At 41.4% G+C, this 15,762-nt stretch overlaps 1 protein-coding gene across 1 annotated transcript in view; it reads right to left on the bottom strand.

Annotated features, from left to right (window-relative positions):
• Positions 1-15,762, bottom strand: part of adgrl4 (adhesion G protein-coupled receptor L4) — a 95,833-nt gene that overhangs the window by 46,481 nt on the left and 33,590 nt on the right. The window contains exons 3-5 of the mRNA XM_056266470.1: positions 12,943-13,092; positions 12,671-12,820; positions 12,415-12,485 (exon numbers count right to left, since the gene is read on the bottom strand). Coding sequence (XP_056122445.1) covers positions 12,415-12,485; positions 12,671-12,820; positions 12,943-13,092 — 371 coding nt within the window. The remainder of the gene's footprint in view (positions 1-12,414; positions 12,486-12,670; positions 12,821-12,942; positions 13,093-15,762) is intronic.

Below are 15,762 nucleotides of genomic sequence, written 5' to 3'. Positions count from 1 at the left end.
TTTAAGAATGAAATACCGGCTGTAGAACCTGGCATTTCTCTCTGAAGGAGGAATACATTATATGGCCCCCTTCGCCAAAAGAGACTGAACATCCTGTTCCATCACCCGAGCCTACTCGGGGCCCACTTCCGTAGATAACACCTGGGTGGACAACATCCCAACTGGATTCTGTAGCCCTGCATGAGCCACACTAATGGCGTGACATTTTGCAACAAACGTTGCTTAAAATTAGCTCTTTTAAGTGGAATTTGCTCTTAATGAGTCACCGGACAGCTGCAGGGGAGAAGCGCTGAGTCAGCTGCAGTCACTAAATTGCTGTTAATCCGCTGGATTAGGCTTGTTTCAATGGAGAGCAGAAAGGCTATCATCTTCTTGATCTTCTATCTTCTTCTTGATATGATCTTCGTGCTTGAAGGAGAAAAATTCTGACACAAATGGCAATCAGCACAGCTTAAATAGACAGTCAGCCCCGTCTATTTTTGCCAGGCTGATATGCCAATTGCAGTTGTACGTGAACCAATTAGGCTTCAGGATTCGGAGAAAAAATTTGTTTTCCACATAAGCGTCAGTTACTGACACAATGCGAGTGAACCATATTGAAAGGGAACTAAGCTAATATATTACAGTTTTTTTCAATTGTTTACACGCAATTTTGAAAACCGGGTTCTTTTTTTCAAAATATAATCACAATTATCCAAACACCACACTCAATTTGCATAATTCCTAGATTGTTTGCAAAATGACACACTTCTGTCAAAACATACACACTTTAGTCAAAAGATATACACATATTTGTGAAAATGCTATTAGTTTTCATTTAACCAACACAGTCCTCAATGATCAGACAATATTGCAGCCAGTTTCACACGGCTGTGATAAATAAAAAACACATTTGTAAAAAAACTATTTTTAGGAAATAGCATGTGCTAGATTTTTGGCCAGACATTGTTATGTAAGAGATTATTTAGATGAAAAAAAAAAAAAATAGTGACAAACCCACAACATTCTTCATGATTAGTTTGAGATATAGGGAGAATGTACACAAACAGGCCTACTATAAACTTGCCAAGCACTGCACAACACTGATTTCTGCAGACTCATATTTCAAGTATTTATTTACAGTATTTCTTACCATAATCAGTTACAGTAATCAACCAACAAAGAAATCAATGAAAAAAATAAAATCTGTAGACAAATAAAAATTACTGCATGAAGTACAACAGTTTGACTACATACAGTTTGATAAAAACTACTGTAAAAGCAACAAGAATACTGTAACTATTCAGTTACAGTATCAACCAGAGATTTGGTTGATCTCTTTGTCCAGCTTCCATCAGTGTCAGTCCATTGTTGATAACATGGTCAATAAGTGTTGCACGTATTTCTTGAGTCAAATTTGGTCCTCGTCTTCTTTGTTCCGGTTCTATCAACTCTTCAAGTCCTTCTCTACCTCTTCCTCTACCTAGGGCTCTTCCTCTATCTCCTTCTCCTCTTCCTCTATCTCCTTCTTCTCCTCTTCCTCTACCTGGGCCTCCTCCTCTACCTCCTTCACCTCTTCCTCTACCTCCTTCTCCTCCTCCTCTACCTCCTTCACCTCTTCCTCTACCTCCTTCTCCTCTTCCTCTACCTCCTTCACCTCCTCTTTGAGCTCCCCCTCTTATTCTCACTCTTCTTCTTCTTCTTCTTCTTCTTCATCTTCTTCTAGCTCCTTCCATTTTTGTTGAAGACAGGTGAACCTGCTGCCTTTTATAGCACACCTGAGTGCTGCGTTTTCAAATTAGCACATGTGTGCTTCCACACCTGGTGGATGTGCATATCCAATTCATTCATTAGTGTGGTCAATGGCAAACCGGGGCTTTGTAATGACAAGGAAGTAACCCCACAATCCTTATCTGTGTCTAAGGTGTGAAAATGTGTGTAGAGTTTTACAAATTACTGTGTGTAATGTTTTGCAAAAAGGGTGAAGCTGACAACGTGCTTACAATTGTGCAAATCTAGGCTGGTGTTTTGCTCCTTGAGTGTAAGGTTTTGCTAATAGTGGGAAAGTTTTAATTTTAGTGTGTAAGCAATTGAAAAAAACTGTAAAAAAATATACAAAAAATAGCTTAGCATTATAGTATTATACTATAATTTATAATATTGTTAGTATTACAATGTCTTAGAGTATTATAGTTGTTAGTTTGAATATTTTCATACATTTCTTGAATGTGAAGCACAATGTAAAAATGTATTTGCCCTTTTTACTAACAATAAAATAAAATAAAATGTTCCTGTCTCACCCCATTCCTGAAATATTGATGACATTTCCTAAAATATCTGTCCATCCTGATTGCTATATGACAAAAATGTCATGACAAAACCTCCAGAACAGCTGTTTCCTGAGCAAGAGCTGTTCCCTTTCGAGGGAACTCGCGATGCGTCAACGACGCTTTGGGAACGCTCCCAGCGTGAATGCGTCTGAAGCATCTATGTCAACTAGTCCAATGGAAGGAATGAACGTCACGGGCGGGTGACGTCATGACCAGGAAGTGATAAAAGAGCATCCGGTGCAAACCGGCATTAGCTTCTGTTGCCTCAGCAAGCGATCTGTGTCAAACTGTCTGTTATATTTACTGTTGTCTGTCTGATATATGTATATTTAAACTATGGAAACTAAACAATTGCACAAACTCTGTGTTCTCCCTGCTCGCGCTATTTAACGAGTAGGGACACACACAAGCTTTGTGTGATGTGTTTGGGAGTAGAGCATGCGATATCAGCCTCCGAGGGCTGATTGCCAACATTGTGAGAAGCTTTCGATTCGCATGCTCCGCTCCCATCTGTCACTTTTCGAGGAAAGTGGCCGAGCTCGCGATTCTCAGGGTGACAGGACCCGCGTTTGCCGAGGCAGCGCGGAGAATGCATTCCTGTGGATCGCGAATAGGATCTCTTTACGGGGTTGGAGACGGGTCCGCGGATCTTATCTCCTCCCTTTCCACGAGGGATCCAGTGCTCTCTCGCCGGTCTCGGAAGCCCGCGCTGCGGTCACGGAAGCCCGCGCTGCGGTTTTGGAAGCCCGGGGAGAGAAATCAATGCTTCAGTGCTCTACCTCCGAGGAGGTAGATGTGCTGGGCATTGAAAGTGACACAATCATGGGGGAAGTGGATTTGCCATCTCTTTCCCCAGCGTATAAGAAATATATATAGCCTATATATATATTATAGTTTATACACTCACCGGCCACTTTATTAGGTACCCCATGCTAGTAACGGGTTGGACCCCCTTTTGCCTTCAGAACTGCCTCAATTCTTCGTGGCATAGATTCAACAAGGTGCTGGAAGCATTCCTCAGGGAGTTTGGTCCATATTGACATGATGGCATCACAAAGTTGCCGCAGATTTGTCGGCTGCACATCCATGATGCGAATCTCCCGTTCCACCACATCCCAAAGATGCTCTATTGGGTTGAGATCTGGTGACTGTGGAGGCCATTTTAGTACAGTGAACTCATTGTCATGTTCAAGAAACCAATTTGAAATGATTAGAGCTTTGTGACATGGTGGAAGTAGCCATCAGAGGATGGGTACATGGTGGCCATAAAGGGATGGACATGGTCAGAAACAATGCTCAGGTAGGCCGTGGCATTTAAACGATGCCCAATTGGCACTAAGGGGCCTAAAGTGTGCCAGGAAAACATCCCCCACACCATTACACCACCACCACCAGCCTGCACAGTGGTAACAAGGCATGATGGTTCCATGTTCTCATTCTGTTTACGCCAAATTCTGACTCTAACATCTGAATGTCTCAACAGAAATCGAGACTCATCAGACCAGGCAACATTTTTCCAGTCTTCAACTGTTCAATTTTGGTGAGCTCTTGCAAATTGTAGCCTCTTTTTCCTATTTGTAGAGGAGATGAGTGGTACCCGGTGGAGTCTTCTGCTGTTGTAGCCCATCCGCCTCAAGGTTGTGCGTGTTGTGGCTTCACAAATGCTTTGCTGCATACCTCGGTTGTAACGAGTGGTTATTTCAGTCACTGTTGCCCTTCTATCAGCTCGAACCAGTCTGGCCATTCTCCTCTGACCTCTGGCATCAACAAGGCATTTCCGCCCACAGAACTGCCGCTCACTGGATGTTTTTTCTTTTTCGGACCATTCTCTGTAAACCCTAGAGATGGTTGTGCGTGAAAATCCCAGTAGATTAGCAGTTTCTGAAATACTCAGACCAGCCCTTCTGGCACCAACAATCATGCCACGTTCAAAGTCACTCAAATCACCTTTCTTCCCCATACTGATGCTCGGTTTGAACTGCAGGAGATTGTCTTGACCATGTCTACATGCCTAAATGCACTGAGTTGCCGCCATGTGATTGGCTGCTTAGAAATTAAGTGTTAACGAGCAGTTGGACAGTTGTACCTAATAAAGTGGCCGGTGAGTGTATATTATATATAAAATAAAGTGAATATATATAAAAATATATATATAAAAAATAATAAGCTGGTGGAGGTGTTTACTAAGGCTGTAGATAAATTAAATATTTAATGGCCAGCAGAAATAAGGGGGCACTCGTCCTAAAAATAAAATAAATTAACCCTCTGGGGACCAGAAACGCGCCCGCGCGTTTTGCTGTTTTTTTTTCACATAGCAGCAACATAGACTTAAAATACTCCGTCATTTATGGTCATATAAATAAAATCAATACATGATTATAAACTATAGAGGGTCTTCTTTTTTTGTGTACACTCACATTAACATCAAAACCGTGTGTTTTATTTTAAATAAATAAAATAAACAGGGTGCGCTTTCAGCTCACTCTGTCTCTGCAAAAATCTTTCTGAAACATGTCTGGAAAATTAATGGAAACTCAGCCAATACTTATCACACAAACATGAAACATACCTCTAAAGAACGCTTTAAATTTCTACTTTTAAATAAAACAATTCACATTTAAAACAAATATTCTCCTGCAATGTAAACTGTATAAAACTAAAGAGAAGTACAGTTTCTCCGGTCTCAGCTCATTATCGTTAATTTGTTCACACCCACTCGCAGAGCGCGCTATTCATAAGATAATGTGTTGAGGCCATATGCAAAATAGATAAACGCCCCCAGGCAAATGCCTTAAAGGCAGCAAGTTTCATAATAAGATTCACTCACTTTCCTGCGCATTTGGAAGATGACACGATACACCGGCGCGGAAGCTCTTCAGCTCGTCCTGGACAGTGACGAAGAGTTCACATTTTCCTCAGAAGAAGAGCGGGACTCCGACGATGAGCGTTTGTATTTTGAAGAGCGACTTGATCCAGCCATGGATACAATTTCGGATGAGTAAGTCTTTTAGTTGAACTTACATTAGTTGACAAGCTATTTTATATAAACATGTACATATTTTACTGGTTGGACTATTTCCAGACTTGCCATCCAGTAGCCTATTCAGAGTATTGAAATTTAAAATATATCTTAATAGGCAGGTTTTACTTACATTTAAATTGTCTAGCCTATAGGCTAAATGCTGTATGATATGTAAAATGATATTTAAAAAATATTATCTATGTTTAGATTATATTTTGACTAGGCTATAGTGTTTATGCTGCCTCATTATCATCAACTAAGCGTGTGCTTGCATTGCCTCGCAAATATCTGTTGTAAATGTGCTGAAATGTGTAAATATGCCCGGTTGATGAAGTGCGCAAATGTGTTAATGTTTAATGTTAGTGCTATCTCCGGTAATGGCACATTGACACGCATATACAGCATGCGTCTACCATTTTTCACATCAGTTATTCATACTATAGGCCAATGGTACTATACTTTGAAATATTTATGTAATAATAGTTTTCAACTTTTTTTAAAGGAATGTAGTTGCAGCATCACTACCTTCACCTGCCACTCGGAGGGCGCGCAACACAGTCGAAAATCAGAAAGAGTAAGTAGATATTTACCCACTATTTTACAGATGTTAGTTCAATTTTGTTTATATAGGCTACTTAGTGATAATATATTTATTTATATTTGGAGGTTGGTTGATAATGTTACATATGTTTTATTTATCAGCATGCTAATGCCTATCAGTTATGCATGTGCTGGAATAGTAGGCCTACTCTGTAAATTATGATAATAAGTTTTCAACTTTTTTTGAAAGGAATGTAGCTTGCTCACTCTCACCATCAACTGGAACTCGCACTAGGAGGGCACGCAGCAACACAGACGGAAATCAGAAAGAGTAAGTACATATACCCACTATTTTACAGATGTTAGTTCAATTTTGTTTATATAGGCCTACTTAGTGACGATACAATATGCATATGTGCCTGTGTGGCTGTGCAAAAATTGTGTTGTTGTTATGCATGCTAATATTACAATTAGTGATTGGTAATGTTAATATAAAAGCTTATTTTTTGTTATTTTATGAACATGCTGATTGTCCATCAGTTATGCATGTGCTGGCATAGTACTTTGTTAAACCTTTATTAATATTATTATTTTTATAGGAATGTGGTAGCATCACTCTCACCTTCACCTGCAACTCACACTGGGAGGAGGGCACGCAACCAGTGTCGTTCAGTTTTGAGAACAATTGAAAATGACAAGTAAGTAAGTAATGACAGGCGTGGTCTGCGAGGATAGCGATCTGCCTTTACTTTTGTTATTTTACTCACATTTGATTTGCTTAGAGCCCGCATCAATGGGGCATAAGCATTTACTGTGAGATACCTGTCTTTAGTTTTGTTTATTTTACTCACATTTGATTTGCTTAGAGCCCGCATCAATGGGGCATAAGCATTTACTGTGATATACCTGTCTTTAGTTTTGTTTATTTTACTCACATTTGATTTGCTTAGAGCCCGCATCAATGGGGTATATGCATTTACTGTGAGATACCTGCCTTTAGTTTTGTTTATTTATCGCTCACAATTGCTTTGTTTATAGCCGACTGATTATTTATTTTACTCACATTTGATTTGCTTAGAGCAAATTTAGAACATTTAGTTTCTCCACATAGAGGAATTACAATAAAACAGATTGAAAACCTTTGAATCTCCTCTCATTCTTTGTTCAGGCTGCCTCACTTGATGGGCCATTAGCCATTGGGAGAGTGTCTGTCACACCCCTGGTCTGAAGCTCATTAATATTGATAGGCCATTACCACTCCCACGCATAAACCTCTTCTGACCAAAAAACTGTCATACAAAGTATAAATGAATGTTATTGTGTTATGTGAACGATCAGGCAGGATGATTTTCACATCATTTTGAAGCCAGAACTCGAAGCGACAACATCCATTAGTCAAAAGTCTTGTGGACACATATTTAGTATGTGTTTTGTGGTTTTATTTCAGCAACTTTCATTTTTATTTTTTTCAATAACCACGCATAAACATTATTCTCTTAAAAAAAACAAATATGTACATACATGTTGCTCACATATTATGGTAGCCCCGTTTGTGATATATAGAGTGAATTTACACCTTTGCCATTAACATGTTTATAAATAACTGAAAAAAGCACAAATGTCAGTGCATGTCAAAACATCCAAAGGGCCCCAAAAACACTCTGGTCCCCAGAGGGTTAAACGAGTTTCCTTCCCTCTATTTTTCCACCTCCATCACGGGGCCTTCCATTTTTCCCGATCTGCACAGCGAGCTGTCTAGATCATGGAAAAAGCCTTACTCATCTTGTCTTTTAGCCCCCACATTCATGTATATTCAGATATTTGGGGGTTAAGAGAGTATGGCTATGGGGCAATACCCCGGGTAGAACAGACGCTTGCAAGCTATCTGTCTCCCGGTTCAGTATCGTCCCTGAAGGCGTCGGCTTCTCTCACTAAACCATTAAAGAAAACTATTTTTCAATCTAGTGGGAAAAGCATATATGGCAGTGGGTCTAGCATGAGCCTGCTTGTACACTATAGCAGTGCTACAAGCATATCAGGCTGACCTGCTGCGGTATTTGGACAGAAGTGAGGGAGTTTGGCCCGATGGGGTTTGAGAACTCCGTCGGGCCACAGATTTATCTCTCAGGGATGGCAGCCCTTGTGGTCACTAAGAGACACCTCTGGCTCAATTTGATGGGAATCATGGAGAAAGATACAAGATAATCTCTCCCTCGCTATGTCCAACCCCCTGGGGCTGCTGGGCGTGAGCAGCTCCAGCCGTCTAGTTTCTCATACACAACACAGCAGCCAAAGCCTTCAAAGCAGAAGCCGGATCCGAGGACCGTTCTTCACGCTGAGAAGGCTGCGGCTCAAAAGAAAAGGTCTGGCGCCACCGGCGTCAGACTGGTGAGAGCAGCCCCAACCAGGGTGGAATGGTGTACACCTCATTATACGGTGCCCTTTCCATGGATCAGGTCCCAGAAGACTGGCTGTCTTTATTACACCAGAGGCCAGCCTCGAGGGGCTGGTTCCCTTGGTAGATTTTCTGGCAGCGCAGAAGCTACTGCCAAATATATCTTTATGGGTCCTGCAGTTAGTAGTAAGAGGCAGATTCGGTTCTCGTCCTCCAGGCTACAACGGGGTGTTGCTCACGTTAGTGCATTCCGAGCAGGCTCTGGTAATGGAGCAAGAGGTAAAGGCCCTGTTAGCAAAGAAAGCTATAGAGCAGGTGTACTCACCCGACATTGTGTCGGGTCTTCACAGTCGTTATCTCATTGTTCCAAAAAAGGATGGAGAGCTGCGTCACATACTAGATTCGTCTGTTGGAGTGTTTGGTGCTGGAACTCAAGTCCAAGATGCTGACACTCAAACAGATCGTGACTCAAATCAGATCCGAGGACTGGTTTGTCACGATAGATCTAAAAGACGCATACTTCCATATCTCCATCCTCCCTCAGCACAGGAGGTTCCTGAGGTTTTCTTTGGAGCAAAGAACACCAGTATCAGGCACTTCCTTTCGGTCTAGCTCTATCACCCCGTACATTCACGAAGTGTGTAGACGCAACTCTGGCCCCGCCAGGCTGCAGTGCATACGCATTCTGAATTGCATAGATGACTGGCTGATTCTAGCGGAATCAGAACAGTTAGCGGTTCGGCACCGAGGTGTCGTTCTCGCATGCAGATGTTGGGGTTGAGGCTCAATGCCAAGAAGAGTGTGCTTTCTCCAGTACAGAGAACCACTTTCCTTGGTGTGGTATGGGATTCAATGACGATGCGGGCCACTCTGTCGCCCGTTCGTGTAGCTGCTATCCTAACAGCCACAAAAGAGCTGAGGCTAGGCCAGTCACGCACTGTAAAACAGTTCGAGAGACTGTTGGGTCTTGTGGCAGCAGCGTCCAACAGGATACCTTTTGGCCTGCTGTACATGAGACCTTTACAGTGGTGGCTCAGGACCAGAGGGTCCTCCCCGAGGGGAAACCCACTTCGTATGATCAAGATCACGCGGCGGTGTCTCCGCGCCTTGGTTATATGGAGGAAACACTGGTTCTTAACCCAGGGTCCGGTGTTGGGAGCTCTTTGCCATCGAGTTGTGATCTCGACAGATGCTTCCCTCACCGGCTGGGGAGCGGTATTGGAAGGCCGCTCAGCTCAGGGCTTGTGGAGGAGTCATCATCTCTCTTGGCACATGAATTGCCTAGAGATGATGGTCGTCTTCAATGCGTTGAGACATCTCCTCCCAGACCTGAGGGGCCATCATGTGTTGTTCTGGAACAGTGACTGTTAGGCCTCAGGGCAGCAGCGTCCAATGTGATACCCTTTGACCTGCTGTACGTGAGACCTTTACAGTGGTGGCTCAGGACCAGAGGGTTCTCCCTGAGGGGAAACCCACTCCGTACGATCAAGATCACGCGGCAGTATCCCCGTGCCTTGGTTATATGGAGGAAACTCTGGTTCTTGACCCACAGACAACACGTTGGTGGCCTCTTATTTTGGTCCCTCAGGAAATTACGCTGTCTGAGGGCAGTGTATATTCCAGGGGGGCCAGAATATTGGAGCAGACACCCTGTCGAGGCAGGGGCTGAGGCCAGGGGACTCCACCCCGAGGCGGTGGAGCAAATATGGGAGTTTTACGACCAGGCAGAAGTGGATTTGTTCTCGTCTCAGCATATGACGCACTGTCCACTCTGGTTATCCCTCACTCAACCAGTCCCCTCGGGGCTGGATGCTGTGGTGCAGACGTGGCCGAGGCTACGTCTGTACGCATTTCCCCCTGTTCTGGAGTGAATCCGCCAGGATGGAATAAGCCTATTTAGTAGCACCACACTGGCCGAGCTGAATTTGGTTTGCGGACCTAATTTTTCTCCTCGACGGACCTCCCTTGGAGGTCCCGATCAGGAGAGACCTTCTGTCTCAGGCAGGGGATGCAATATTGCACCCCCGGCAGGGGATTTGGAAACTGTGGGTTTGGCCTCTGAGGGGGCCCAACTCATAGAGAGTGGTCTCTCAACCGAGGATGTTGAGACCATTCTAAGCTCCAGAGCTCCCGCTACGAGGAAACTATATTGACTATTTCGAAAGTTTTTCACTTCTTGGTGTTACCAGCGTCAGTGGGATCCGGTTAACTGTTCAGTAAACACAGTATTCGAGTTTCTGCAAGAACGCTTTGTATCAGGTCTATGTCCTTCCACGCTTAAGGTATACGTGGCGGCCATTGCGGCTTTCCACGCCCTGGTGGGTAGTACATTTTTGGGTCGAGACCCCCTGATCACTCGTTTCCTTCGTGGCACTTTGAGGCTGAGGCCTGCAACTTGCACTAGGGTGCTGGCTTGGGACCTTGCAATAGTTCTAGAAGGCCTATCTAGGGCTCCCTTCAAGCCCTTAGATTTGGTCTCAGAGAAGTTCCTTTCTTTTAAGACTATTTTCTGCTAGCTATTTCGTCCCTATAAGAGTCAGACCTTCAGGCCCTTTTGGTCCCCACCTGCCTTGAGTGCACCGGGGATGGCCAAGGCAATCTTACCCGAAACATGGATATGTTCCAAAGGTGCCTGCCATTATTCCGAGGCCTATTGTGCTGCAGGTTTCTGTCCTCCCCCATTTTTAGGAACAGGAAAAGCTGAACCTCTTGTGCCCAGCGCGAGCACTGGACACTTATGTTCATCGGACTTCTCTGTCGAGAAAATCCGACCTATTGAGCAAATAGATAGTTGAGACTATTCTTCTTGCTTGTGAGTCTTCTGGCCAACCATTTGGTGGTCAGGGCTCATTCCACTAGGAGTATGGCTTCTAAGCGTATTATCTGGAGTTCTCTCCAAGACGTTTGTGATGCGGCGGGCTGGTCCTCACCGCTCACATTCGTGAGGTTTTACAGCTTGGACCTGGATGCTGCCCCAGGATCCCAGGTGCTTGGTGCAGTGTGACAACAGGCTGACACTCAGGCATTTGAAAGTCTGGCGTTTTGGGTATTCTCGTTCCCAAAGCGTCGTTGACGCATCGCAAGTTCCCTCGAAAGGGAACGTCTCAGGTTACGACTGTAACCATAGTTCCCTGAGAAAGGGAACGAGACGATGCATCACCCTGCCATACTTCCTGCATCCCTGTGATCGGCTTGCTTCGGCAATTTTTGAAGCTAATGCCGGTTTGCACCGGATGCTCTTTTATCACTTCCTGGTCATGACGTCACCCGCCCGTGACGTTCATTCCTTCCATTGGACTAGTTGACATAGATGCTTCAGACGCATTCACACTGGGAGCGTTCCCAAAGCGTCGTTGACGCATCGTCTCGTTCCCTTTCTCAGGGAACTATGGTTACAGTCGTAACCTGAGACGTTCTCATCAAGGTGTGAGGATAACCATCTGAGAGAGACGTGACTGAATTCCAGTCACAAGATTTCCAGTTATCACTGAGAGTACAAGCACTGACCTATTACACACATACACCTTTAAAAATGAAGATAGAAAGAAGTGTCGTCACATTCTCTTTACATTGTTATATTTGAAAACTTTCTTTGAAGCCCATGTACGTAATGAATCAAATGTTTTCTTAATGTTCCCATTTTATCTTCAATACATTTTTGTAACCAGTTACACTACCTTGAAAATATTTGGACACTGATGTCACATTTAAAAATCCACAAAAATACCTTGCCAGTTGGTAAAAATGACATAGACGTAATATTTCAAAATAACACTTGTTTTTGTTGTATTTTGGATCAAATAAATGCAGCCTTAGTGAGAAGAAGGGACTTCTTTAAAAACATTTTAAAAATTCTTACTGATCTTAAACTTTTTATTAGTAGAGTATATACACAATACGTGCACTAAATCAAATAATTATTTTAAATGTTAATATTTAGTAGAAAAAGACACTTAATACAAAATGGGAACCAATTTTTTATATTATTTATCTCTATAATTTGCTGTATAATTGCAAAAAGCTAGTCAAGTAGCTGCAATGTATTTCCCTAGCGAATTGCGATATAATAATAATAATAATAATAATAATAATAAGGTTTATAATATGGGATTATTTTGTGAAACCAATATGTAAATAATGTCACTCACTTTTTGCAGTGTGTTGTTAACAGCCTCTTTAATACATTTGTGGTCTTGATGGCAGTGCTTCTCTGGGTTGTCTGACACAAACACAGAAACACAAATGCATATATATGAAAAATGCATATTATTCAAATGTTTACCTTTTACATTTTATTCAGAGTTAAATGTTTTTTAAATATTTCAAAATGTACAAATAAGCATGTGGGAGAAAATAAAATGATTTTTTCACTTTATACTGAGAGCTGAGTGTAACTTTTCTCACCTGTGCAATCCATCCCGGTTTTAGGCTTGAACCAGGGCCCGGCTGGGGACGTATAACCTCTCAGACATGAGCAGATGAATGAGCCGTTTATGTTGTGGCATTTAGAAGAGGGTCCACATCTATCAGCATCATCCTCACACTCATCAATATCTACAATTCAAAGAAGAGCCTTGCTCATATTCATTATAAAGTCAATTGTGTACTCTTCTCACCATTCACACATTTTTACGTAGTGTCCAAATATCTTTTGGAGCCATTCATAGATTTCATACCTGTGCAGTTGGTCCCATCATTAGTTTGAAATTCCTGCTTTCCGTTTGATTTAAATCCAGACAAGCAGGTACAGTAGTAATTTCCAATAGTGTTGGTGCAGTTGGCATGTGGGCCACATATTCCAGTTACATTCTCACACTCATTGTCATCTGTAAGGGGTCAGATAAACATATTCATTAAACCAAGAAGCAGCAGTTATATGCATCTGATAAACCAAGTGTTTTACCTGAGTGTTTCAGCAAGACATGAGAATATTCAAAAGAGAGTAAATGAAAGAATTCAAAATTCCAATATATTAGGAATAATGATAGGACATTTTAAATGTTGACTTCACAAAGCCTTTTCTGAAAGTGTCTTATGTAGTTTGAATACTTGGGAATTTGAAGTTTGAAAGGCAGCTGCTAGATTTTGTCTTGGAAGACAGGTTAGCAATTTTGAAGACATTTTTTTTCTCAGCCAACAAAAATAGTCCAAATGGTCAACGTGTCTTAACAATACACAGTAGTGCTGTTTCGTACCTGAATGCATCATGTTTTTGAATAATTCAATGACTGATTTATAACATAATCCAAGACTTGTTGCCACCCAATAGCGAAATGTAACATACAGAAAAGTTAATTGAAAAATAATTATCGGTTACATTATTTTTTAAGGTGACTTATGTACATTGTTCTTATTCAACTAAGTCCTCCTGAGTAATATTAATCAACTACATGTACTTACTATAGAGTTATGGTTACGGTTAAGATTTGGTTTAGTGTTTGTTACTTGCAATTAGGCATAATTTACTGTTATTACTATAGTGAGTACATGTAGTAATGTGTATAACTGTGTCATATTGAAATAAAGTGTTACCTACTTATCAGCTAAATATCAGCACTCCTGTCAAAATTACATTTGAAGAGTTGTGTTTCCACAACATCTGACGGTTTCTCAATGGAGAAAACACATACAAATCTACTTACCCAGTAATAAAATCGTAACCATCTGTAATGATTCAGTATTATGGATTTTGTTTTGTTTATTACATCAGAGAGTTGAAAGTTTATCTGACTTATTTCAATATTTATTCTGATAATTCATGGAAATAATTCATAGATATAGGCTATTTATAAGGTCACAATAGATATTGGGTGTTTTTAACTACCATTTAGCTAACATACATACATACATACAGTATACACACACACACACACACACACACACACACACACACACACACACACACACACACACACACACACACACACACACACACACACACACATCATTCATTCATTCATTCATTCATTCATTCATTCATTCATACATTAATAAATAAATCACTTTATATTAGGCATCCTTAACTACTCTTTACTACTTGATACAATGCACTTATTGTGTACATACGTGTTTTTACATTATAATTATATTTAAAACATTTAGCTGCATGTAATTACAGCTGTAATTAATTTATATAATTACATCTATGATATCACTGTTGACTCTTCCATTACACCTTAACCCACCCTTAAACCTACCCATACCACCAAACATGTCATTAAATTTACCTGTATCCAACCACAATAGCAGCAAAAGTATTTTGCTATGCAATATGAGTGCAATAACTACATCATATTTATTATTGATGTAAGTACATAGTAGTTAAAGACGCATTATATAAAGTGTGACCAGACAGACAAACAAACAAATAAATAAATGAAAAAACAAAGATAAACAAACAAATAAAACATACATACATACATACATACATGCATGCATACATACATGTTAGGTACTGTGACCACCCTACATATAGTTGGGTCACAAAAATATTAAATTATATGTATATATTTCTATTTTTTTACCTACATATGTCTATTTCTGTTTACATGTGGGTTTTGTTTTGTTTAGGTGATTTTGCACTGAACAGTTCAGTTGCAGATGACAAAAGATAAGACCATTCAGCAGTAAAAATCAAAGCTTTAACTACTGCAGTGAATTCCTTGAAACAGTCTGGAATGCCAAAACCTCCTAATTCATGACACGAGTACAGTGAGCCACAACTTCAAAGACATCAGCAATTACAGCAACCAGCCCAACAGCCCACATTCGACTTTCAACATCCGACACCGTTCCCATCATCTGCCATCCCACTGTACAAGCCGGACACACAGGTGCAGTCTCAGACCCAATATCAACCACAACATCAATACAGGTCAAGACCCCAACCACAATTCTCTTCAAGTAGATGTCCTCTTCAAAGACAACGACAGTCACAATGCCACGAATGCACAGATAAAAATGTGACCACTTGCAGCCATTGTTGTATAAGCGGTGAAGAGGGACACAGCTGTTGGCGGCCTTGGGAAGCCAAGAGATTGATCGATGGGGATCGACCACTGCAGAGGGACAGCCAGTGATTGAAGTAAAGCAACCGTCCCAGTATGAATTTTTACAAGCTCCTGCAGAAACTTTCACTTTGTCAAAACAAATCCACAACATCACTTCTCCTTACTTACCAAACCAACTAAATGAGAGTTGCTCAGCTTGTAGGGGAAACGTGTCTGCAGAAATGTACCATGAATGGTTATCCTGTCAGTGTTTTATTAGACACAGGAGCCCAGGTGAGCATTATAGATTTTAATTGGAAAAAAATTAACTTACCTTACGCAAAGCTTCGTCCACTCACATAGAGTATTGACCCACAGGAACTGGAGGTCAGAGATGACCTAATACCCTTCCATGGTTGGGTGGAGATCACTCTTAATAAGAACACTAGACTATCATTTTCCTTTTCTATTAAGCACGAATGGCTTAGAAAGGCCCTTTGGGTTTAA

This window comes from Rhinichthys klamathensis, unplaced genomic scaffold (genome assembly GCF_029890125.1).
Source record: "Rhinichthys klamathensis goyatoka isolate OS25496 unplaced genomic scaffold, OSU_Roscu_1.1 h1tg000249l_1, whole genome shotgun sequence".
Classification (NCBI taxonomy): domain Eukaryota; kingdom Metazoa; phylum Chordata; class Actinopteri; order Cypriniformes; family Leuciscidae; genus Rhinichthys; species Rhinichthys klamathensis.
The sequence above is the reverse complement of the archived record's forward strand: the minus strand, read 5'-3'. Positions and strand labels throughout refer to the sequence as shown.